The following is a 26,567-nucleotide window of genomic DNA, read 5'->3' on the forward strand; positions in this document are numbered from 1 at the left end:
GATGTAAACCCTAGAGCTAGTCTCCGAGTTTTGGGGAAAGTTTAATGTGTCTTTCTGAACTCAGTTTCCTCAACTGCAAACCAGGTGTTTAGCTTTTCAGGGCTTCTTTAGGCCTTGTTTTATTTTAAGCATTTTGAGGTCCTTAGGCTGCTTTTAACAGCACGGTGAATTTCTTTCCTTAAAAAAAAAAGAAAAAACAAAAGCATACCATAGAAGCTAAAAATAGGAGATAGAGTTTTTATCTAACCACAACTTTGTGCATTGCATAGAAAAAGCTTCCAACAGGACATGACGATGAAGCAGTTCATGGCCATGTTAAAGATGAATGAAAATGAGCATCCCCCACCCACCAAGCTGTTGGATCTAGCAGGACAGCTTTGCCGGGAGCTCCAGAGCTCTTCTCCTAGTCTGGAGAAGCTGGTTGACGCCATGATGGAATGCAAGAACAAGAGAGATTTTCTTACTAACATCCATGTTGTCCGGGCTTGTGTGTCTGTTCATATCCATAAAGGGCAACATGATGCAGCCTGCAGACTCCTGGAGGTAGGGATGTATTCTTCAGTTCTTCATGGAAACAAAAAGCCATGTTAGAAAAACGGCAGTTAGAGCTGTTAGTGCAGAAGTACCTAAACCGCAGCAGATGGAGCACTTCCAGCTTGTTTAAGGCAATGGAAGGCAATAAGTGCACATTGCTGACCTGCCAAAGCCTTTACTGCAGGCACTTAGAGTTAATCAGCCAAGGGGAGAAAGTTAACTGGGTCGTTATGGGGTTGGTTGTAGCAGGGTTTTTGTTCTGCTGTGGTGGTTCTTGGAGTTTTTCACAGTCTTAGGGCTCAGGACATAAAAGTGTTGAGAAACCCAAGATTAGGGGGCTTGGCAGGGTGGGAATATATGAGGAAGGTTGGATGGTCCCATTCAAGGTGAGGGATTTTTTGCCTCTAGATCTGGTAATGTAGACCTTTTCACCAGAGGAAAAGAAGGAATTAGGCAACTCCCTGTGTACATGAGGGAAGGTACAGCGAGCCATATGCTTAGATAATGCTAGTAGCTCTGTCATACCAGCAGGAATCCCTGAGTACATTTCTGTTGAGGGTTTTCTCCTTTATACATGGTCTGAGTGACTCTCTGGAAAGGTTTGCTTACGCACTGTTTTGTTTTAGTATTGCAAGGCAGAAGAGAAGGAAGAACTGGTGCAACTTTGGCATGAGATTCACTACCAGAGGGTTATGGAGAAACACCAGACAGATGTTCTGACACCACTGCAGAAATTCCGTTGCAGGAAGAGGTACTGCGTAGTGGGGAAATCAAGATTTTTTTTTTTTTTTTTTTCTGTAGTTTCCAGATGCAGGGGCTACAGATATAGGGGCTGGTTTTACACCTCAAGATGCTACTTCTTGGAGCTTGGTTTTTCTTGGTATTTTGACCACTTGTGGCAATGTGAGAAAATTCCCATCAATGTGAATTATTCCTTTTGGGTCCTTTTTAATCCCATTTTCTCCTGTGTACAGGAATCCTCCACCTATTTCCCTTTGTCCTGAAGGTTTGAAGAATCGAAACTATTCAGAAGAAGTACGCCAGCACCTGTACAAGTTTGCTGCAGAGGTGACAGCAAATCCAGACAAGAAACAGCGGGTAGGGATATGCTAGGGATACTTCCAATCAAGTCTCTTTGTCACAGAAAAGCAGGACACTGAGATCAAGAGTCTATAACTGGTTTAATTTCTAAATCCTTGTTTTCAAATGGCTCATTGGGGCTGGGATTCCTCATACTTGATCTTTCCATAAATGTCTCTTTAAAAAATCATCAGGTTCATGCTAAGTAATTTCTCTTGCTGTGGACAAAAAGTTGAGGGGTAATAAATTCCTCACTGGGTTTTTAACAGTTTTAATTTTGTAATGATTGCGCATAGGCAGCCAAACAGCAGCAGAGCTCTATTACAATGATAAATAGTTCTGACTTGACTGAGTTACAGCCTATATAAAATTGCACTTTGTTCACCAGAACATATTTTGTGCTGACGTTTCAAATGCTGGTAATTTGATGTGATAACACAATAGGCTGTGTTGGTGTATGCATGGATCTACCTTCTTTGGACGGGGACAGATTTGTAATGGAAGAGATGTGTGACTTAAATCAACAAGCACTGTTGATCACTACCTTGCTAGGTGAGGGCTTCAGACTTTGATGTCGCCTCTTTGAAGCTGTCATTCTGTGGGAAGAGCATGGTTTGGTGAGAGCATTATCTGGTGAGCAGTATAGAATATCAGTAGCTTCCTTAGCAAACAAATTGTCTGGGAGTGCAGGGTGGAATTTGTGTTTTCTATCAACTCTGATTTTATAAAATGGTGTCCTCAATCGGATCCACTAGGCCTATTGGAGACCTAGGGAGTAAATATCTCTGGCTTTGGAAGGTCTTTTGCTGGACTGCTTTTGGAACTGAAGGGAAATGCTTGATCATTTGGATGTGATTTCTTTTCCTTTGATTTCTCCCTGTGCCTGGGTTTGCAGGAGGAATTGGCTCGGGCCATGAACCTGCAGCCAATCCAGGTCTATAATTGGTTTGCAAATTATCGACGACGTCAAAAATCCCGCCTCCTTCATATGGAAGAGCTCAACAGTTCATGTCCTGAGAGGGCTTTGGCTTCCCACAGAAATGAGCCACGGGATAAAGGATCCGACACTCCACAAACTGCAGGTTTGTCTCTTCCTAATGGGTTCAGGATGTGGTCCAGAGAGGTGAAAATCAATTTTAAATTCCCTCAGGAAGGGAAGGATATTGCTTCTTCAGAACAGCATTATGTGCTGATGGATCAAGTGGATGCTGGAGGACTCTGCTGCAGTGGAGTGCCTCATTGCTTGGCTCCAGGCTGTCACTCCAGAGGAGCAGACGTTGCTCACGCCTGTACAACAACAGGTGAAAAGAGATGCCTGGCTTTAAGGAGGCACCAAATGAAAGCAAATACATGGGAAGCAGCAGGTTTTAGCTCTCAGAATCTGGAATCAGGGGAGTGTACTCCAGGAAAACCCAGTGTTTCCATGTCCTTCCACAGACACTTGACCAAACTTCAGTCACAGGGAACACAGGGGATCTCGCTGCATTTGGCAGATTGGACTTGTTTTGTTGCCTTTTAGAGTAACCATTAACATTGTTTCACCTGCCTGGCCTGCACCTTTCAGATGGATCTCGTGCAGGCATCAGCCCTGAGCAAATAGAGATAACCCACATGCCCTGTGAGCCAGGATGGGAGCAGTCAGCTGCACCTCTGTATAAGCCTCCTGAAGGAACATATTTAAAGATGCTGGAATCCAGGTGATGTATGGCATCTTTACAGTGACAGTTCAGAAATGAAGCAACAATTAAACTTATTCACGGAACTGACTTCTATGTCGGTTTCTTGGGGACATCACTTGGGAGCCTTGCCACCACTGATGGAAATGTTCCATGTCCAGTCAGAGCAGTTCATCTCCCAGCTGTGGAGGGCAGGCTTCAGAGGTTTAGCTGGGGGTCCCTTTTGGCAAAGCAATGTATCTGGCTGATTCATTTTCTCCATCATTGCAGCTGTATGCAGAGCCCTGAGCTGTATGAAGCTGGAACAAGCATGGCTTTGTTCACCACTCACAGCGGTGAACATCCTGTACCTTTTGGCACTGAGGCTGTGATGGAACCAGGAACCTGCTTTGGCTCTCCTGTGCTGCTGCCTGGAGAAGCAATGAGCAGGGCTGCTGCCAGCCCCTGGCAGGGGAGCTTTGTCCTGAACTCTTATGAGTCCCTTCCCTCTGTGAATTATTGGCTGCCCATGTGGTGGGCCCCTTACAGCACCAGAGGAGTCTCTGGCTCTCTGTGGACCCCAGGTGTAGAAGGTTAGTAAAACTGCACCCAGATTGTTGACCTTAAGATTTTCCAAGCTTCTCTTCTCATTGCTGTAAACACCTTTGCTCACTTAAGTGTCCTGATGAAGGAGAGCAGGGCTTATTTGGAGCTTTGGAGTTTTACTTCCATAGTTTAGTGAGAAAATCTGTTGATTTAAGGTGTTGAAGCAGACATTCTTACCTACTCTTTTCCCTAACCTGCAACCACTTCCATAAGATAGTGGTGGATTCCTTTTAGTGTTTCCATTGAGAGAGTCCCTCCAGGTGTTGTCTGTTTACCTTGCGCTTTTGCAAGCTTCTGGGTTTTTAATGCCTGTCATCATTAAGATATTGCCTGAGAAAAGTCTGGGAACTTAACTGTGACATGGTGCTTGTCTTCAAGCACATGTTTTCACTTTCCTCTCCCTCTTGCTATTTTTTCTCTCTTTCTCTTTGTCTTTTTCCTGTCCAGTCTTGTTCAGCATTCCCACCATCTCTTTTCTTCTCCCTGTTCTTCAGAAGAGGCTTGATAGGATGCATAAGTGATGTCCACTTGCTTTTGCTGTAGGTCTGTAGAGCAGGAAGGGCTGTAACTGCCATTCACCCAGGCTCTGGTGAATGTGGAGCAAGGAGAGAAGGAATAGCTGGGTCAGAGGTTGGGGCCATGTTATCTGTATCTGTACTTGTGTTTAATACGAGCATTTACTTCGGCAGGTATCAGAGTTCCCTTGAGCACAGTCCCTCAAGGTGGCTGTGTTGAAGCCAGTTCAGAAAGAATCATTCAGCAGTCAGATTTAAAGGATGAAAGCTTAATCCTTAGAGGAGGACAGCTAGGGACCCTGGGATCTATTCTTCACAGGTAAAAGGAGGGAAAGCACAGGGCTGCCTAAAGGCAGGAATAAAAATGATGCAGAGTCCAGCTATGTCTTGATACCCTGTTGAAGAGAGTTGCAGAAATAGTGACACAGCTCATTCCCAGGGACTGCTTCTCCTTGCGTCCATCCTTCTTTGCCAGCATTTATATCTGTGCATGGGTGATCTTGTCTAAGTATACGTGTGTGTGTGGCACAAAGGAGATTTTAAACCAGCCTAATCAGAGAAGATATGACCCCCTGTTTTTTAGGCAGGTTCAGTTTCTGAACTACTTGCTTGGTTTTGGCAGAAAAGCATGACCTGTACTGATCCAGTGAGGACTGGTTCTGTTGGTTCTATGGGCTGGGTTGGTAGGGCCTGTACTTAATCCTAAAATAGTTTTTGTAGCTTCACAACATCATGACAAGATTATTCCATAGTGCAAGCTTTCCAAATCGGAAGATGGAAAGACAGGCACTGTTCTCTCTTTGTTTTCCACCTATAACAAAGGTTTCAGATTTCAGGTTTTCTCTGGGAATGGAGATAAATTCAGAGAATGCAAAACAACAAAAATTCATGCCATTTTCCATATGTTATACAACTTCCATAATGTTACATAAAAATAAACACTGCCAGACATTATGGGCTTCCTTTAATTTACTGATCTGTAAGACAGAGCAGGAGCAGCAGCCTCATTTTATAACCCTTCTGCTTGACACTGACCAGCATTTGTGCCAGCATGACATAGTCAGTATGTCAAAAAGGGAAGTAGAAGAAGCTTTATTCCCACTTTAAAAATGAGGAAGCAGAGGCACAGAAGGCTTTGTGGCTTGTTAAACAACAAGTAAATGCAGTGATTCACTGGAGATTAAGATTGGTGAGGCTTTGGCCCCAGTTTCCTGCAGAAAACGTTTCTGCCTTTTACCCCTGTTTCTCACTTGGCCTCGTGCCTTGTTCACATTCATGTCAGACTCCTTGCTCTGAATTGCTGGGGAGAACCCAGGTCAGGCATTGTAAACCTCAGGCTGAATTTTAGGATTCAGAGTTTTAAGCAGTGGCTAAAGATCATGAAAGATCAGCAAGGCTTGCTGGCAATATTTTGGCTCGATTTAAAATTTCATGTTCTGACTCTGGAGTGAGATCATGTTTATTTTTAAAATATGTTCTGCCAGTAGAAGAAATCTATGGTGAATGTCTCCTTGTTGGGTATGTCAGTGTGCCAGGCATCCACACACCCTTTTATCATATTCCTGTGAGGGGCAGGACTTGCTGCTTTGTTGGCACCTTTTGGTTGAGGACATAGTTATTTGAACCCTATTTGTAAACATTGTTTAGTGGCTGGGTCCAGGTCCCCCCAAAACCTTGACCTCCTCAAAATTCCATGAATGCTATGGAGCATCAATCTTTTTCAGAAGTAAGTGATGCTTAGGCTGTAATTTCATTTTGCAGTTTCTCTCTAGGGAGCCAGGAGAGCTCATGTGGGTAGTCTTGGGTAAGATCACTGTTCAGTCAGTGAGGATCACCTGTATAATAAGGCAGAGCCCTCTAACAGAGTCAGGGATTAGAGAAGAGTATTCTTACCAGAGTCCTCTTGAGCAGTCATGGTGCAATGAGCATCATTCCTCTGGGGACTCAGGAGGGCAAGAGATCAAACTGTCTGATCAAGGCAAATGAGTGTTGCTGTCCTCGAAGGACAGGGCAGTGATGTTATCCTGGTTTTAGAGGTAAGAGTAATACAAAGAGAAGGAAACTATTTAGCCAAGATCACCTATCTGGAGTGGACTCAGTGTTATGCTCTCCTTGCTTCCTGAGCACTGGGATAGAGATACAAGTCAGCCAAAGGACCCTTAATCTGCTTGTCTCATTTTTAAAAATGCTCACCTGGAAAGGATGTGGCCTCAAAGCTTATCAGAACAATTCCTGTTGATTTCTTTCATGGGCTTTTTACAGCCACTCCTACACACCTGGGCTGTGTCCAAACCTCTTCTGATCTACAGGGCTGTGAGGTGGGAGTGTGAGAGGGAACCAGGCTGGAAGCTGACTGTCTCCATCTGCTTCTGCTGCCTGAGAGGAGGGTTTGATCCAGCAAGCGGACTGGAAGTCCCCGTGGGACACCAAACAGATGCTCCCCTTTACAGAGAGTGGTGGTGTATCCTCTTCACTCTGCAAGTCGGGACTGGTGGAATGTAGCCCAGCTAATGGTTCTTGCAGAGTGGAAATCTCGTGCCTTCCATTTCAGAAAGAAAAGCACACTGAGCTCTATGGAGCAAGGCATTCTGCATTTATGAGCCAACATATTGATTTAGAAAATGTCAGTGCCGAGATGTTCATGGCAGCTTACAGCTTCTGCTTGCATTTCTGGGATTCCAGATCAGAGTGCTGGGAATCCTCCTGCAGTTGGGCTCTCCCCTCTGGACAGCCCAGCATCCTGACACAGGCAGGCAGCAAGTCCCAAACCCACCAACAGAGGCTACTTTTTGGCATGTTGCATAACTGAATTGCAGAACTCGTTGCTAAGGGCACTGTGTGTGTCGGTGTAAGTGGGCTGTAAAAAAGCATGAAACAAATTCTTGAGAGGGTGGGAGAGGGAGTTGAGCTCATTTGTCATTAGGAGTTGTGACTCTGAATGCAGCTTCCAGCAGAGGAGTCCCAAGGCTGGTTGCTGGAACCTGGGGAACATTCCAAGGAAGGGCAACTTGACACTTATCCTGTTGGTTCTACTTTTTTCCTGTACTCTCCTATTGGGCATCTCTTGTCTGGGCCCGTATGGACACTCACACCTTGCTATTCCTGGTGGTGGTATGGGCACTGTTGTTGCATTAGAGAGACTTTTGAGTTGGTGATGATGGGAGAGAACACCCCATTCTTGAGTACCCAGTGCCTGCTACTTGACCCAGTGCCCACAGACTGATCTGTTTTGAGAGGCTGGCAGAGCCTCCAGGGGAGTGTGGATGGGGCAGCCGTGTCCCCAGACTCCACTGGTGGCCTTGGAAAGCCGTAGCAGAAGTGTAGCCAATGTTGTGTCTTTGTCTAAAGCCATATATTTTGACTCTTAAGGTCTCCGCTTTTAAAACATGTTCCAGGAGCTTTGGTAAACACCTCCTTGTTTATGGAGAGTGTTTTGGGGCAGAAGGAAAGTTGCAAATTGAGATGTGATTCCCTGTACACTGCTCCTGGTCAGGGCAGTCTTTGCACTGCAGAACCTGTATTTTCAGGCCATAACAATTTTGAGAAATGGGGCAGGTGTGTAGACAACAGAACCCTATCAAATGAACAGTCTTGCCAACAGCCCCTCTTGTCCTGCTTCAAAACATTACAGTAAGTGGTAAATAGAGCATAAATACAAATACAATTTTTTTTTTTCCAGTTCCTCTCAGACTGTTTTTGGCAAGCCTCAGTGCCCACCTGTTTCTGCACCCTCTGTGGAAGAAAGCCAAGCCCTGGGACAAAGCCAGGTAAGAACACACCTAAGGTTCAGAGAAAGGAGCTCTGTACACACGATCCCCTGCAGCTCTCTCAGAGGAGATGTGAAATCTCATATCATATTTAGTATGAAATATGTTTGATCTAAGCATAGCTTCTGAAGTCCAGTTCAGAGCAAGCTGGGCATTCTCTGGCTAACACCCAGCAGATAGTAGAAGGAAAGGTGGTTTTGTTTTTTCCTATTTGAATTGCTAGTCAGACCCTAATTTTACTAAACATGTCATTGAAATGGTGGCCAAAAGATCCTCTGCATATCCAAAGTATTATTTAAATTTTCAGCAATAAATTTTCACCTATAGAAAATTTATATATATATATTTATATATATAAAATAAATTCAGCAATAAATTTTCACCTATAGAACAATCACACAAAGATGGCTGCTTGAAGTCCTCCCCCCTAAGCTGTTTTGCAATTTGCCTCTGTTCTCTCAGATCTCTTAAAATGTTTAATGTAATTTTCATTTGCAAGTCTGTGTTATTGTTGAGGAAAAGGGATTTTGCACTGTTCTGAGATGGCTGACAGCAGTATACAGAGCAGTGGGATTACTGGCCAGGATAAAGAAGGTAGTTCCATGCTATGAGTGCAGTCTGCATGCCTTCTGATGGGGACTTCAAGGCAGTAGAGAATACAAGTTAGAAATCTTGTGCTTTCAAGGGGATGGGAGCACATCTCTGAATTGTTACCTAAAAATAGGACCCAAGAAAGCCCTATCTAAGCTGTACACTGATGTGTTTTTTGGCTTCACAGGTGCTGGTCTAACAGTCAGTCAGCATCCATTGCTGTTTCCCTCTCAGTGTGAGGTGCTGGGGAAAACCTTTTCAATAGAGATTACAAAAAGCAGGACCCATATCTGCTGGCCTCATTATGAGAAGTGGCTGCAGCTCTGAGGGCAGTAACAGAACCTCTTTTGAGCCTCTGAAAGCATCAATATAAAGATCTGTATCTTGGAAAGTGGCCTTTTTACCAGCCATAATGTAAGCCAGATGAGAAGGAGAGCTTTGGGCATTAATAATGAATGAGCCTTTTCTAAGATTCCCAGAGCAGGCTGTCTCTAGCTAGTTTTCATCTTGCTGTTCTGCATCCTTGCACTGATTTTTGCAGTGGTGAAGAAACATGACACTCAGTACACTGTGGGCTGGGAGCAAGATACTGAGTGATGCTTGTAGATGTCAAATGGGACATCTTCAAATCTTTGTAATAATTACTCAGTTCAAGAATTCAGAAAAGCAGTTTTTGCAATATTTTAGTGTGTGCTCTATGAAAAGGAAGAGCTTGAATGGGTAAATGATTTTACAGCATTCTACAGACTTCCTGGGCACTTTGCTTCTTGCTGAATCAACTTACTCTGGGCTTGTGGCAAGAATAAGCAGATATTTGGCTCCTATGCTTGAACTACGGAGGTGCAGATAAAAACTTTTTGTCCACATGACTAAATTTTTTTTTTGTAGGTCATGCATCCTGTTAGAATCAAAATGAGAATAAAATGAAAGCGAGCAAACAAACAAAAAGTTAATTAATTTTGGAGATATTTCTTTCTCTCCCTGAGCAGAGCTCCCTTGTTCAGGATATCACTTAATTATTTAATTCCTGTCTTACCCTCTGTCAATTACTGGCTTTTATAGGAGCCAAAGCCTAGGGCAAAGCAAAAGGAATTGCTCTGCTCTGAATTCCTGGGAGTTGGATTGGGCATGGATTGTGCTCATCACTTCTACACCCACTGATGGATTACTCTACCTGAACTTGGAGGGGAGGCAGGCCTTTGTGGCTTCATGCACACAGCCCTGACCAGTGCCATTCCCTGCCATGGCACACCTTGTGCTGCCCTCTGCCCAAAGGAGCTCTGCCACAATAACCAACTGTGTTAAAATCATACCTAGTGAGGCTTTGGTTCCTTCCCATGTCTTTCAGGTCGTGGAGGATCCAGTTGTTGACTCGCTAACCAACGACATGTTCCAGGCAGCATGCCTGCTCTGTGAGTTTTCTGACAGTGGACGGATGTGACTTGCCTGCAGAGCCACTCCATGTGCCTGCAGTTCCCCAGGAAATACCCCATTGCTTCGTTTTTTTTTTTTTTTTTTTTTTTTTTTTAAATAGAAGAGGAGTCTGACAGGGAGAGGAATAGAGTGAGGGAGAAGGATGGAGGTGTTTTCAATGGTTACAAAGTTTGGTTTAGTTACAGTTTTATTAAGAATTTTGCAAAGGATAGAAGAAAGCAAAGGTGCACTGTGGACTGTAGGTTTTTCCTGGAGCTGTCTGAAGCTGCACTGTAAATGTTAAAATTATCATGGCACTGGTTCTATGGCAGTAACATAGATCTAATAATAGCACTGGCCAGATCCGAGTCCTTGGTTGCATCATGAAGGTAAATGAAGCTCCTGTGCTCAAAGGAGTAAAATTTGGTTACATTGCCTTGCAGTGGATATTGGATAACCTTTTTCCAGGACTGGAAAATAAGGTCTCAGCTAAGTGCTGGTAATACTGCTATTTCTTATCCCTGCCTTCCTGTTGTACTGCAGGGTGTAACTGCTGGAGTGTTCCATCCTCCGTAGTGCCACAGGTGACACAAAATGACACACGGCAGAATTTTCAGTGCTAGGGCATGCCACTGTATTGGTGTTTAATACAAGAAGGAGCATGTCAGGCCTTTCATGCAGGTTTAAAACTACTTCTGCAAGTTATAGGGTGGGGTTTTTTGGTATTTTCTTGAAGTGTTACTGTTTTTAAAAAAATCTGTATTGTATAATGGGTCCCCATTGCCAAACGTCTAGCCTAGAGATAGAGGAAGAAGACGCCTCCCTTACCTTTTGTTACAAAGTTTTTAAGTAAAGATTTTCACTTACTGTTTCTCCAGAGTTCATTTCTTTCAAGGTAAGGATGTGAAGTGATAACTTTCACATGGCAATTATGTATTACAACGCAGGACCAGCTGCCCTGGGAACACTTGCGGGTGCTGAGAGCCTGAAGCCTCCATTATTTTGGTGGCTCCCACTAGGAATAACCCCTTTCTTGTTTGTGTTTGGAACAGCGGTGCTTGGAAAGGTCACACACGTTATTGTTTATTGCCGTAAACAGCCGGGCCGTGAGTGAATCCGGGCATTTCTACAGGGAACAAAGATGCCGGGCTTGTAAGGCCCGCACGAACACCCGTGAGGGACGAGCCCGCCCTGCCCTCACAGCCCGGCCACCGCCCGCCCACTCCCCTCCGCCCGGGGCTGTTCCCGCCGCCCGCCGCCGCCTTTCCATTGGCCCTCGGGCCGCGCGCCGCCGCCTTCCCATTGGTTCGCGGCCGTTGGCAACAGCGACAGATATATCCTGCCGCGCTCTGATTGGCTGCCGCCTCCCGCCGAGCCATAGCAACAGCGGGGCGCGCGCGGCTCCTCAGGAGGCGCGCGGGGCGGGGGCACTGAGGCTGAGGGAGCGGCGGGAGCCCTGAGGGGAGGGCGATGCACCGGGGCCGCCGCCGCGGCCGCGCCTCCTGCAAACCCCTTCTCCAGGCGCTGTCACCGTCCCTTCTGCGCTGGAACGGAGACGCGACACGGTCAGGAGCCTGCCAGCGACGCGGCTCCGTACAGAGGCAGCAGCCCCATAGCAAAATTCCCACTGGATCTTGCTGGGCTGCTGTCTGAGATCCTAAATAAGGTACTTTAATTTTCATCCCTGCTGATGACATGTCACTACAATGACTCTGATTTAGGCAGCCAGTGATACATGGTACATGATACATGTGAATGAAAGCCAGGGAGGTTACACTTCCCTGCTGTTGAAGATGTATTGGAGTAAAGAGGAATGACACCTCTCTTACAATGAGATATATTTTCAGTTCCTTTCAAATACTTAGTTCTGTTTCCTGTCAGGAGAGATAATATTAGATTAGCATTGCCTTTATAGAAATTTTAGATAGCTGTCATTCTATGTAGGTTCTTTTCTAAGGAAGCAACCCGTGCTAGGGAATGCAGGTATTTTGGCATGGCATATAAGTGACCTTTGTTCTACCACATTAACAACACCAGTGTCCTAAGACCTTGTAAGTTTTAAAAATAGTTCCAAGAACACAATTGTTTTGAGTTTTTAGTTAAAAAGAAGAGGCTCAATTCACAAAATTCCTCAGGAGTGCTAGAACAACAAGTCTCTTTTCCAAACTTAAATCTGAAAAAGTATTTTCAGCTAAAGCAGAATTAAGGCCTTTTCTCTTATACTTAATGAATTTAATTTCTGAATTTGGTACAGTTGCTCTCTGGAGGACAACTGAATTTTCTAGGTCTTTTCCCAGGTGAAATAACTTATTACTTTTCTGTAAATTAATGTTAGACAATTCAAAGTTTGATATGTAAAATCAAAAAAATTAAAGTATTTCCCTTTAAGAGATGTAAATTCAAGTGGTTGAAGTACAGTGTATTTTGGCCCACTATAGCCCCATGTCACCTAGATATTGAACCTGCACAAAGCACTTTTGAGGAGCTAATTGCATTTGGACAGGAATTTGCAAGTGGTGCCTGCAGATGATCTCACAGGACTTGGCCATGCTGGGTTCCAGGGGGCTGAGCAGGATTCAGGGGTGGGGTGCTGCTTCCCCATCCATGAGCCAGAACAGAGGGGGTGCCTGGCCATGCAGTAGGGGAAGAGAACAAGTGAATCTGGCTGAATGCCAGTACTGCTTATGACCTCTGCCTGTGCTCCTGGCTGGAGTTAGTCTTTCAAGGAGAGCCTAGTGGAGTTCTTTCCATTGTATTCACACTGGGGTAGCAATTTGTTCAATTTGTGTCTTACCTCGTTCTGGTTTCCTAGATGTGATTTGTGTCCCCATCATGTTCTGCTTTCCCTATCCTACCATCTGTAGCAAGCTCTGGATGTGTTTATGTTGTTCTTCCTTGGAGCTGTACTTGGAAGCACGCTGAGCACGTGGCTGACCTGCCCTGAGCTGAATGTGCTGTACCTGCTGTTGTCATTCCTCCTCCTCCACATGGCTTGGCCTAGCAAAGGAAGGAGCTTGCCCTAGATAGAAAAAAAACCCGAAGTTATTTTTATCTTAAAATGCATGTAAGGGCCCAAAGTACAGTGCCTGTATGTGTTGATTGGTCACAGAAAGGGGATGGAAATCTAGGAGCACTTTCAGAAGTTCTGTTACTTGACCCTCCCTGAGGTGAGAGGAACACTTTCCCAATAGGCAGCATCCATGTTTTCCAGCGCTGCTGCTACAGGTGGCTTTTCTCTTGGCAGTTCAGCAGACAGCCCTGAGCCTGGCAAGGTCAGGGGCTGAGGGTGGTTCTGCCCTGGAAGTGTGCTGTGGAAATGGCTGTGTGGAGGTCCTGCACAGCAGCTGCCATGAAAACTTCCCTGAACAAATCCATGTCATTGCTACAGGGGATGGAGGATGTGAGCAGCAGCTTTTCCTGCTTGCAGTCCCTTTGGCAGTTCTGCTTACTGTCACAGTCACTGGTGCATCCAACACCCACTCGGGACAAATGCTGGGAGACACAGCTGCAAAAAAGTGTTTTCAGGCAGTCTCTCCTTCTGGATGCCTGGCTCACCTTTCTTGGGGCCTCATTTTAGAGGAAACGAACACTGTGCAGTGACTCAAGTAGGGCACCCAGAATAAGAGGCCACTTTTGAAAATGTCGGCAAAGGCATTTTGTTTTATCTCTGCACTTCATTAGTCTTATCCCCAAAGTCTTTCATGTTATGTTCTACAGTGAAAGGTCATTGTTTCAGATCAATCATTTTCAGTGGGATTTAATCCAGTTCTAAGTCAAACTAATCCACTTTGGTAAAGGTTGAAGGGCAGTAAAAATTCAGTTGTTAAGACAGATCTGGTCTTATTTTTTAAATGTGGCTGTTGATGCGGAGTCCTTAATTGTTTATGCTCAGCATGAGGTGTCTTTTGGGGAGGTTCCAGAAATCGTAGGATTGAGTTATTTTGTGTTCATATTGTTCTTTTATTTCCAGTATTTTCTTAACACAGGTTGTTTCTTTTTCCTCTTACCTGTAGAGCCTCTTTTCAAAATGGTGCTCTGGTGGCAGCTACTGATAAGCAGGCTTTTTCATGTTTTCCTGTTGAAGCCTGTGAATTCTGGTTACTTTCCCCACATTATATAAAGAGTAAAACTGCATTCTTCTACCTGGGCAGGACTAGCAAACATCGTAGTCTGAGGAGTGAGCTCATGAGGAGTTAAAGCTGCTTTCAATTAGCTACTGTGTTCTCGCCACTTAAAGGAACCCCCACAACTGAGCATGCTTGACAACCCCCTGTGCATATCCCTGAATCATTCTGGCAAGGAAAAACTGCCATCATCTTTTATTCAGATATAGTGCTGTTTCCTCACTGGACTCTGAAATGAGCAGGTGCTGGAAGATAGCACATTTTGCCAGAGAGTTCTGAGGGTTTATCAGCTTGTGTCTGCACAGGATTTTGAACATGCAAAAGGCTACTGTGTGTGAATACTGAATGGTATTAAATACACTGCAGTGATCCCAAATAGGCTTTGGGGTACAGACCTACCCTTTCCCATGAGGGAGCAAGAGCTTCTCAGGTTTTGTACAAATCAGTACCCTTCTGTTTTAAAGTTCTTCCCATGTAGGTTAATAGATACACAATGTACTTCACCACAATGCATGGCATGAGCCCTGTTGCTGCTGCTGAGCAGCGCTCAGGCAGTGTCATCTTTCTTCATTCTAGGATTTACCCTTGAGTTATGAGGGAGGTTCTGTGAGAGTGATTCAAGATTAATATGAAATTGAAATATGACAAAGAGTAGAATATTTTCACACACTGTGACAGCCTCGAGGCTTGTTAAACTGTGGTGTATGGCTTGGCTAGAAGTATGTCACTGAAATTACAGTCCCTTGTGGTTTGGGAGAGAATCATCACACTACAGCTACACCCACTGCTATCTCGTGCTCTGATCTTGTCGCTGGTTACACCATCTATCCTCCTGATGTACATTTATCTCACTTTACTGGGGGAATGTGCTGCTAGAATTCTAACAATAAAAATTGCAGATAGTTCTAAGCCTCTGGAAGAATTTGTCCTTACAGCACTATCTGAGCATCATACTCCATGTAAGGGCCAGTCACAAATATTTCCAAGACAGATGTTAACAAACTCCATCTCTTTCTCTTCCACAGTTGTCTCTACTTCATTTGCTGTTATGTGGAAGCTGGTTAACCTCCCCCACCAGTGGGTGGTTTCTCTTTTCTCTCCCTGTTTTTCAGTATCTTGTCCCCAAGACTTTCATCATTTAGCAGTTCCCTAAATAAAACATTTCCTTGCTGCAGAAAGGAAAGGGAAGATAATTTTCTCCAGGGGTCAGGAGGATGTTAGTGGCAGGAACTTTGTAGCAGCACTGCTGTAGTTCCATGACTCTCAGAAAGAGAAAATGCGTGTGCTCCCTCAGTGCTTCCAGGACAACAAAAGGGGAAGTTTTCCACTGTGGTGAAAGCCTGGGACTGGCACACGGTGGTTTCCTTGTGGTGTTGCCTCTTCACCCGTGTCCCTGCAGCTAAACATCAGCACTGGGGAGACACCCTCTGAGACAGCTGTGGTGTCCCCAGTGCCCCTGTGCGAGTGAGCACTGAACTGGAATGGCATTTCAGCAGAAGCTATTTATGGAACATGGGTGCTGTCCAATAATCAGATATGCCTGTGGAGCAGAGCCACTGCCTTAGGTCATAGTGCAATTTTCAGCGCCATAAATTTCTCCATCTACAAATTCTTGCTGGGTGTGGTCACTTTGCGAACAATTCTCAGTCCTGCCTCATGGGAGCAGTATTCCTGAGCTTTGATGGGAATCATGGAATGATGCCTGGCATCTGAGCTCAGCAGGGGAACCACAGTCAGGCACTGCTTACACCCCATTCGGCACTCTAATAAAAGACCTGCTGATTTTTCCTTTTCTTTCCATTTTTGTTTTAAGACATTGTGACTCATAAATATTGTAGAAGATTATAAAACTCACTGTGTGAGCTCTAATTTCTGTTTATTTGTACCTCTGTGGAAATGTGGAGCCACTACTGAGGATGAAGATCCAGAGCACTAGGCACTCTATGCACAGGAGAATATAGGTACTCTCCCCCAGACCTTGAATGTGAAATGCAATCTCTTCCCTTTCTTTAGGTTACAGTCAGACTGTGGAAATGCTGCACACAACATTGCCTTGTTTTAGCACTTTTTCTTGAAACTGTTGATTTTAGACGTGTATCTGGTTTTAGAGCAGTGAGGTTACACATGACCTCGTAGATTCAAGGTTAGGAATTTTTGAGATGCTTTAGACTGAGAAATAGCTGTTTTACAGAAGCCTCAATTAAGGAAATCAAAGCATTTAATGAGAATGTTTTGTGCATATGTAGATATATCCACATATATTTGGCAGATTAATGCAGATTGGTTCAGTGGGTGAATAACTCATTTTAAAAATACTTTGTAATCCATTTCCCTGGGGAGTCTGAAGCTGCTGTACAAGACTAGAAAGCTGCTGGTAAACCCTACATATTTTCAGAGCTGTTGGAATGCTTTGCAAACTGACTAATTTCTACTGAGAAATTATTACAACTGCAAAGGTTCCCAACTGAAGTGAGCTAGGCAAGGAGGATTGGCACATCTATCACTACTCTTGCCTAAGGGTCAGATGCATTAAAATTTGTATTTTTTCATGGAATGATATATTTTCAAAATCACATCTTTGCTGTCTATACCTAAACATTTATTCTAAGGTAAAATTAATGCAAATTTTAAAATAATTGTGATAATAAATTGAACTGATGCTTGGGATCCATTCTGTTCAGGTTTTGGATGTCACTGCCTTCTCTTAGAAACAGTGAAAACAAAATCCCAGTAGGAAAAAGCCACATTTGGCTTGCTGGGATGCATGCATAGTGGTGTATGTGCTTCACACTACTGCAAGGGCTGTTTCCAGAATGTTCTGGCAATCAGTTTATAACTTGCTAAGTTTTATCTTTCATGCCTTATTGCATATAACTATAGTTTATTCTTATTTGTCATATTTATTTATGTCTTTTAACAAGACAGCAATATTCATCTAATCCCTTTAAAAACGGCAGCGTTTATTTTAACTGGCATTAGGGTTTAATGCACAAAAGCCAGCAGCATTAGAGTTAAGGCTAAAAACTTTTGTCTGACACAAGGGATTGCATTGACTCATTTGAAGTAGTGTGAGAGTACCGAGGGTAGTGGAGAGCATCGGGAGGAGCGAGAGCAGCCGTGTCCCTGCTTCCCGGGTGTGCTAATGGACTGCCTTTCCTTGTCTTTGGGGGTGAGGACAGATGTGAGCTTCAATTGCCACAGGTGCTCTGGTGCTGAGCTCTCTGCTGGTGAGCGAACCTTTCACTCAGCTGCACAGCAGCTCCCCGTACCTTCAGCGGTGCAGGCATGTTTAAATGCTGGCCAGGGTTGAATGGGAAAAGTTAATCTATGATTTATTGTAAGAGATGAGTAACGTGCCTCCCAGCGTTTCTGTGGTCACCAGCAGCAGTTCGTTGTTTGTGCAAGGTTCTTACCTTGAGATCATTTTTATGTAAGAATGGTAGTCTATCAATCTATGAAAGAGGAGCTTGACTATTACACATTAAAATACGTAGTAAAATTGAATTTAGCTGCATCTCTTAGGTAAGGTAGTAGAATTGGTCCGTGGTACCACCCCCACAACTCGGGCTGTTTCAAGGCAGCCGGGATGCGAGATACTCTTATTTCCCCGAAAGAGGCACAACCGTGCCACTACCGCAGGCTGCGGCCGCACAAAGCAGCCATGGGCTGGGCAGGGTCGCACACGTGAACGCGGAGCGTGGTCACCCCGACCCGTGGTCAGACAGCCGTGTCCCGCCCGCGCCCCTGCCGAGGCCCGGCAGGGCTGGCGAGGCGGAGGCGGCGGCGGTGTCCAAGCCCGTCCCGTGCCCCGTCCCGCAGTGCCCGCGCCCCCCGCCCACCTCCACCTTTGCAGCAGGAAAATGCAGCACTCCCAGCGCGCACGCGCGGCCCGCGGCCGGCGCCCCGCGATGGCTATTTATAGCAAGTGACGTCACCTAGAAATAGAGCGCGGGGGAGCGGCGCCCCCTCCCCTCCCCTGCAGCACCGCGGCTCCGCCCCCTCGTTGCCTTCCCGGCGCGCAGGCGCGGGCGGCGGCAGCAGCGCGAGGCTCCGAGCCGCACACGCCGCGGTCGGTCCGGGAGCGCGGCCGGCGGGCGAGGGAGCGGCGGCCAGCACAGCTCAGCCCGGCTCAGCTCAGCCCGGCTCAGCCCAGCTCAGCCCGGCACAGCCCAGCGGGCGGCTCCGCTTACGGTTCCTGCTCCCGCCACCCGTGCGCGCCCAGCCGCACATCCCCGCCCGCCTTCCGCTCTCTCTCAGGGGCGCGCAGAGCCCAGCCCAGCCCGGCAGCCACCACGGAAGCGGCCATGGGGGACCGAGAGCAGCTGCTGCAGAGAGCCCGCCTGGCCGAGCAGGCGGAGAGATACGATGACATGGCCTCGGCCATGAAGTCGGTGAGTGGGGCCGGTAGCGTGGCGGCCGTGGGGCGTACTCGGGGAGGTGTGTGTAGGGGAGTAGTGGCGGGGGAGGGAGGGAAAGGAAGTGCGGGCTGGTCCGAGGCGGGGTTGGGTCCGGGGAGGATGCGAGCCGCCGGGTCCCACCCGTCGCGGTGAAGAAAGGAGGGCGGGAGCAGGAGCCAGACCATCCCGCCGGGACACCTCGCCGCCGTGTGGGGCGGTGCCCAGTACTACCTGCCTTCGGCAGAGATGAGACAAAGAGTAGCCGGTCCAAACCGGACCTAGGACCCCCTTTCAAAATCTGTTTCCTTCCCCCCCCATTCTCCCCGTTCCCCCGTAAAGGCTGTCTCGCAGCCCTCCCGCTCCCCGGCTGTCCCTGCCCCGGGGGTGTGGCTGTCCCCATGCCCTCCTCTCCGTCTCCCCACCGCGCCAATCGGGCTCGCAGTGCGGCCATTTGAATGCCGCCCGCCTCTCCTCGCGGCGGGAACGCTGTGCATTCCTTCTCTGTTACACTTGGGGCCCATCCTCGCCCACCTCCCTTCCACCCCGACGGGGTGGTGGGTTTCACCTTGGGGTGCATCTCCCCTTCTGGGCATCCGCCAGCGTTTGGGGGCGCTGGTCCTGTGGGATGGGCACTGCGGCGGGGGCTGTCTGGGGATACAGCGAGAGGAGCCCCTTCCTCTTCTAGACGTTTCTTTTGCCTCGCCGTAAAAGACACGAATAGAGGTCTCACTCACTAGCACCACTCACTATCAAAGATAGTAGCTGCGTCCAGGTGTGAAAGCTACCCCCTGTTCCAGGAGCATTTCCCGAGCTTTAACGTTGCCTTTTTGCCTCTTCTTTGTAGGGTAACAGTTTCTCAGTGCATTCCGTACCCTGTTGAATACTGAAATGTGTTTAAACAATGTTACGTTTGCAACTTTGGTCCTTTCAGAACCAAGCAATGAAAATTATTTGTACTGATCTGATTGTACCGATGCATAATAAAATTGTAGAATGATCAAACCTATTATGTCTAATCCCTTTTTTGAAAACAAAGCATTCACACGATCCGAATATTATGGGTAATGTTAGTGCCACTGGATGCTTAGCAGTGTCTTTCCATATCAGTTTACAATTGGTTTGTTCTTGCTGATCTGTCCTCTGTGAACACCAAAGGCCCCAAGAGGAACTGTTTCTCTCTGAGTTCTGCTGTTTGAAGGCACGAGATGATTTTAGTTTGAAAAAGAGCAGCTTCAAATGGAGTCTACATTTTTGTTGTAAGAATGACACCTCCCTTAAATGAGGGCAGTAAAAAGACACTAATTTTGCTGCTTTTATGCTATTATGTTATAATAAATATTACAACCAGTCCAGTTCTAAAACAGTGATACTTTTATCTCAATACCAGAGCCACAAGATGTTAAAATAAGGTGTATTTACAATTCTATCCCTAGAGTTCTTGATACAAATAATGTAATGGTAACAGCTCTTCTTTCAGTTGGTAATTTTAAAAGATGAAATAGAGAACCCGCTAAAATACACTGCTCAAGAAGACAATTTCTAGTTGTTGCTAGTAGGAAGCTTTATATGTCTCAAAGAACTGCAGACCTACAGTGTATGTATGGTCTCTGGGCACATGTGAAACCATGAGAACACAGTTGCTTTGCTTCAGGAAATGTGTAAATAAAGTACTTACAACTAGTGTGTATGTCTAATTGTCTTCAAACTGTTCTAATTGTGATGCAAATTTTGATTCACCTGGAGCTGTGGTGTTCTCATCTGTACTGCCACTTCTGCTCGCAAATCCGTTGTGTGATCATGTAATTGGGAGCTCGAGAACACTTTGTAAGTAAGTGGAGTCTTGAAATACAAAATGCAATCTGAGCTTAAAAGCAACAGTTCCCTTACTTAGAGCTGTTCATATACTGTTGCATATCTGTGATGTAGCATCTGTTGGTTATTTGGCTTTCACAGATGTTCACTCCAACACAGCAATTTCCAGAATGCTCTTCAGTGTTGAAGTTGATTTTGAAGGTCTGAGCATAATCTGTGGAATGCTCTGAGGGCTGGCTGTCCTCACAGTTCATACTTCTGTTTCAGTGACTGCAAATAACTGAGAGATAATTCAGAGACCTTTTAATCCATATAGAGGTTAATACTGAAGTAATCTTACAATCCAGAGAATTTAGATTTCCTCCAAAAGGAAGGAAATCAGTATTCTAATTCAGAAATCTATTCTCCAGGATATCTTGATTTGAAAAGTTTATTTTATTTTTTTTTTACAAAATCTCTGATTGTTACACATCTGATACTTTTTAAAGATGCTATATGAAAGTAGTGTGCTTTCAGTGTAAACTGAAATCTGAACAATTAATTTCAGTTTTAGATATTATTACACTTTACAATACAGAATTTAGCCAACAGCATGGTAGTTACTTCAGAAACATAAAGTAACAAATGCTTGTTTTAGTGAAAGTGTATTTGCCTGATTTTTGACTCTGCCACTGGAGAATGACAAGACTGCCGTTTCATCTGTCAGTATAAAGCTGGAGAAACATTTATTTTTTATTCCCATCAATTCTTCTATAAAGAAAGAAGCTAGATCAAGTAGCAGTTGTAGCTTAGGAATTTACTGCTCAATACAAATTTTTGTTGTTGAAAACTTTTTTTTTAAATGGAAGAATTCCAGTATTTTCAATTGTAATGTGTAAACAGGAGAGGAAAATGAAATAGTTGCTGTTACAAATAATTGGGTTTAGTTTACTAAACCCAGTAATTTGTAACTATTAAAGTCATTTTAATAGCAAATACAGTCATATTTAAATGGCATTCTTCCATGGGGCATGGTATTCCCATTGCATTAAATGCTGCTCCAGGATTCCAGCTGTTTCAAATAAAGCTTACACGGTAGGTACAGAATTGCTTCTCAACACACTGGAGAAAGATGCTTTGGGTGTAAGTGTGAAAGGTTCTCAGTTGATGCAACAAATGTTTCAGCATCCTGAGATTACAGCATTGAGTACCCTTTGGTTTAGATAATTCCAGAAACCGTGAAAAATTGTAGCTGTGTAAGCCTTTTGGTTTTTGGACAGTATTAATCCTAAGAAGTAGTGCTTAGGACCTCTATTGATTTATGTTGCTTTTCCAATATAGCTACATAGTGGTAAAAAATAATTTACTTTTTAAAATTGGTAACGTGGGTGATCTGAGATACAGAATTTTAAAATTAGTCATGTGAGAAATACTACATCATGAAATAAATTTAAGTATTGAACTAAAGTTTTTGAAACAAAATAGCTTGAGGTTTAGTTTGTTATGTAGGCTTTATCTGTATATATAACTGGACTTTAAAAGTGTGGGATATTCTATATTTTCAGTACCTATCCCTGAGTGTCTGGTTTGGGGTTAATGCAGTGTTGTTTGTGTAGCAGAGGGGAATGAGTTGTCTTTAATGTAAGCAGTGCTCTCCCCTGCTGGGAGATGACTTCCTCATGGCCTTCTCTGGGGCACCTGTAGCTATGAACTTCCAGTTCTTGGTATAGAGCTCTGAAACCTCATGTTACAAGAAGTTGATCTGATTTAAATTCATTAGTCTGATTTCTATTTGTTCCCCAATGATGGACTGCATAACTTTGTATCAGACAAGTTTTATTAATTTAACGTGACTTTGTACTGGCTCAGGTACAGTCATTTTTGCATTTTGGTTCAGAACTGGCTCTAGCTGAGTGATGTGCTCTGGCTGACAGAACCATATAATCACAGGCCACTGACCTGGGTCAGGTCATGGATCTGCTCTCCATTGTGGAACATTCACTTTGGGGTGTTTTCCATTGTTTTCTGTGTGAAAGGAGCTCAGCTTGGTGTATGGCCTATGTGGGACCACACACAGAAGTAATTTCTGAGCTGATGGAGTACTGCCACACTCATTAGCATGTGGAGTTAGGAGTTCCAGGGTTATATCAGGATTCCTTTTATATGCTCCCATTTTGGTCACTAAACAGTGAAACTGTTAATATATTTGCTAGAGAAGATTCAGGTAGGTTGTGGAGATTGTTGAGGAAAATATTGATTGGGAGCTATGATGAAGATTCTGAAGATGTCATCAGAGTTTATTCTTGTGCATTTTTCATCCTCTATAGGCTGCCTCTAATTCTATTAGGACAAGCAGAGCTGTGAATTATGGGAGTTCAGGTTCCTGAACTGTGGAAAAGTCATTTTGGAGATAAAACTAATTGACTTAATACATTTTAAGAACAAAACCTAAATTTGAAAGTAAGTTCTCTCTAACTGTAAGAGTTTATAATTCATGTAAAGTATTTTTTTGGATCTGGAAATAAGCACATTTGTTAAAAAGTTCACTGCCTACACCAGCAGTCTCAGAATAGTGTAAATATTTGTGACTTGATTGTTTGTAGTATGTAAGTATTTGGCTGTGAACACTCTGGTGCCTGTAAAGCAGTGTAAATGTGCACGTTTTTAAAAAGAAATAGTTAATGATTTTAACAGTGTCTGAGCAAGGACAAGTTTATTTTCACACCAAATTAAATATCCTTCGCATTCTAGTGACTACTTTTAAAGCAATATGCTTAAGGTAGAGGAGTTACATTTTTCATCCTAATTCCTTTGAGTTTAATTTAATGCGTATACATTTTAAAAAATAGAACGATTTCAAGTGACCATGAGTCTGATAGCCTGAATTAAATCATCAAGTGAAATAGGCCTAAATATACAGTATTAGAAGTATTATCCTTCTATCTCAGCTTTTTGAAGTAGCAGTTCAAAGTTGATCATGGCTTCATTTCTGATTTGCTGTCCTATTTCTATGCAATTTCTTTCACGTCCTATCTCTGGAATTTGTCTGCAGCCACTTAGCAGAAATCAGGGTAAATTTGTATTACACTGTATAATCACTCACTATGTGTCTGAAAGATACCATGAAACACTAATTCCATTTGTGCTGTGCAGAGCTTAATGACTGCAGCGCTTCCATCTCTGCTGTCAAATGGAAGCAAGCAGCAGGAGACACAGAAATGGGAGAATTGCATCAGCTTCCAGTGTCGCTGCTGTGCTCCAGATTCAAAAAACTGGTGTTCTAGGTATATTTAAGTTCATCACTAAGTGTGAAGTCTGTATAATTACAGCAGACTTCCTGAAAAACCTGAGACTTCCTCTGTGATTGCTTCTCCGTTACACAAGTTTGACTCAGTTTTATTCAGTGAATGTTCTTTGCAATGGCTTCTAAATACCCCTTCTATTGCTTCAAAACTATGGGGATTTCTCTCTTTTAAGTCCTGACTGCAGAACAGTTTAAACTTTCAATGTTACAAAGTTACTCCTGTCTAGAAGGAATTTTGCGTTCTAGAAGAAATTTTGAATCTTGCACTTCATGATGAAAGTATTGAAGGAAGTTTGCACACTCTTCTCTAAGGCAAACCCTTTAAATTTGCTCTTTGTCTGTATTTTCAGGTAACTGAGCTGAATGAGCCCCTCTCAAATGAGGATAGAAACCTGCTGTCTGTAGCCTACAAGAATGTAGTCGGAGCTAGACGGTCCTCCTGGCGCGTCATCAGCAGCATAGAGCAGAAGACTATGGCAGATGGGAATGAGAAGAAGCTGGAGAAGGTTAAAGCCTATAGGGAGAAGATAGAAAAGGAGCTCGAGACAGTCTGCAATGATGTTTTGGCTCTCCTAGATAAATACTTGATCAAGAACTGCAATGACTTCCAGTATGAGAGCAAGGTCTTTTACCTGAAAATGAAGGGGGATTACTACCGCTATTTGGCAGAAGTTGCTGCTGGAGAGAAGAAGAACAGTGTCGTGGAAGCCTCAGAAGCTGCCTATAAAGAGGCTTTTGAAATCAGCAAAGAGCACATGCAGCCCACTCACCCCATTAGGCTTGGGCTGGCACTCAATTTCTCAGTGTTCTACTATGAAATCCAGAATGCCCCTGAGCAGGCCTGCCTTTTAGCCAAACAAGCCTTTGATGATGCCATAGCAGAGCTGGACACACTAAATGAGGATTCCTACAAGGACTCCACTCTCATCATGCAGTTACTTCGAGATAACCTCACTCTCTGGACGAGTGATCAGCAGGATGAAGAAGCAGGAGAGGGCAATAATTAATAAGCTTTCCTCTGATCCCTCTTTCATCCACTTGGCCATCCCCATCATCACCAATATTTCCTTGCCACAGTCACACTAAATATCTAGTGCTAAGCATATCTGTATTGTACAGCTGTTCAGATCTGCTGTCCACTTTATCAAGAAGCAGTTTCAGATGAGTCTTCATGGGCATTGATGGATTGATTGGTTTATTGGCCCTATTTATCTTAGTTGCACTTGAGCAGTGCAGAAGGAGGCATTTTTAGTTTGCCTGTTGATTGGAAAATATGGGAAAGAAGAATGGAAAGTGATTGAGGATAACAAGATTCCAGCTAAAGTTTTCAGTTTGAAATGAGCTGACAGTTCTGTTAAGCAGTACATTTTGTGCATGCAAAGTAAATTAGCCACCCCAAATTTTTTTCAGTCAAAACAGTTAAGCTGATGTGAAATGACAACTCTGTTCATCAGTTTACAATAAACTGTTTGAAATGTGAGGTTTCAGTAGCAATTTGGTTTTTTTGCCTCTAACTTATGTGCACAGTTTCTTTAAATGCAGTGCATCTACCTAAGAGTTTTGATACTTGTAACCTTTTGCAGTTGTTTTGAAGAATCATGAATTTATTTTTTGTAAACTCTTTGGCTGTTTAGTTGTCTGTGTATTCTGACAACTCTATGTCAATATTTGCCCATGTTAAGATGGATGACTGGGAAGCCAGACTTCTAAATTAAATGTTTTGGAATTAAATGAATAAAATAAAATGCTGCTTCAGGGATGTTATCTCTACATGAGCTGTCCTGTCTTTTGTTCAGAGCAGAGATAGAGTTATCTAACACGTCACTGATGGGTTAAAACATTTTTAATCAAAAGTTTAATGAGAAGTTGACACATGCTAAACAACACAAAAACACAACATAATGTGCTGTAAGAAGGAAAACCCAAACCCACAAAACCCAAAAGCACCTGCACTGGGGGTCATCTCTATTCATGTGGAGTTTCCCAGGGTGGTATATTTAGTTGTTTGCTCAGTACAAGAGCTGCTGAACAGTTGTGAAGCACATAACTTACCCTATCAATGCAGAGACTTGTGTTTGCAACTTCTAAGCTCTTTCTCTGAAGTGCTGATCACCAAATCAGCTTTATATGTGCATACCCCAGTAGCTATTTCATATTTACCTGCTTCAAACAGAAGCAATACTTGTTGCTGAAGACTGCCTTTCTCTATTTACCTCACTTAAATCTAGTCCACAAACTTAACACTGTTTTTGTTTTCTCCCAACAGTTAGAGTACATGTACCTTTATTGGTGCTGTAGACACTTCTGTCATGGTATGTCCCAGAAGCAGGAGAAGTTAGCTGTATCCAGACTGCCACTGGCACCTGAGCTAGCTCAAAGGTCATGTAAGTTCTCATTTATCAGAACTGGTAGTTTTTAATTATAGAAATAATTATTGCTGGTCAGAATTACCCACAACGACTGCACATATTTTTTAAAAGTAGTGCACTGGTTCTTTTTAAGTATCCAGAGTTTTAGAATTTTTAATGGTAGGTTTGTGTGCATTTATGTATTCTATCATCCTAGAGATAATTCTAGCTTTATTATAGCAGTAAAATTGGCAACAATTGAAAGAGTAACACAACATCTGACAAAGGTAAAAATACAGTTACACACCTTCCTACTACCCCCGTGGAACCAAGGTAACTCTTGGCCATAAGATTGCCTTTTTACATAGAAACGCTCTGGATGGTTAATAAAATATTGCCAGTTGGTAGGTTTCACTTCCCTGTTGATAGAAGTACCTGTCTT

The 26,567-nt window shown here is 44.0% G+C and overlaps 2 protein-coding genes across 4 annotated transcripts; both read left to right on the plus strand.

The window, feature by feature from the left end:
• Positions 1–153: 153 nt before the first annotated feature.
• Positions 154–11,015, plus strand: ANHX (anomalous homeobox). Of its 3 annotated transcripts, XM_053994239.1 has the most exons (9): positions 154–543; positions 1,161–1,285; positions 1,509–1,632; positions 2,510–2,696; positions 3,179–3,311; positions 3,561–3,862; positions 4,565–4,709; positions 8,070–8,157; positions 10,097–11,015. In XM_053994239.1, exons 1-9 carry the CDS (start codon positions 289–291, stop codon positions 10,187–10,189), a joined length of 1,452 nt encoding a protein of 483 aa, XP_053850214.1. In that variant the 5' UTR covers positions 154–288; the 3' UTR covers positions 10,190–11,015. The 3 variants fall into 3 exon arrangements, with proteins under 3 accessions (XP_053850214.1, XP_053850215.1, XP_053850213.1); XM_053994240.1 differs by lacking the exon at positions 4,565–4,709; XM_053994238.1 differs by lacking the exon at positions 10,097–11,015 and having other exon boundaries at positions 8,070–8,268.
• Positions 11,016–18,303: 7,288 nt separating this feature from the next.
• On the plus strand, positions 18,304–25,547 carry YWHAH (tyrosine 3-monooxygenase/tryptophan 5-monooxygenase activation protein eta). The gene is made up of 2 exons (XM_053994199.1): positions 18,304–18,676; positions 24,128–25,547. Exons 1-2 carry the CDS (start codon positions 18,590–18,592, stop codon positions 24,782–24,784), a joined length of 744 nt encoding a protein of 247 aa, XP_053850174.1. The 5' UTR covers positions 18,304–18,589; the 3' UTR covers positions 24,785–25,547.
• Positions 25,548–26,567: the final 1,020 nt, after the last annotated feature.

This window comes from Vidua macroura, chromosome 18 (genome assembly GCF_024509145.1).
Source record: "Vidua macroura isolate BioBank_ID:100142 chromosome 18, ASM2450914v1, whole genome shotgun sequence".
Classification (NCBI taxonomy): domain Eukaryota; kingdom Metazoa; phylum Chordata; class Aves; order Passeriformes; family Viduidae; genus Vidua; species Vidua macroura.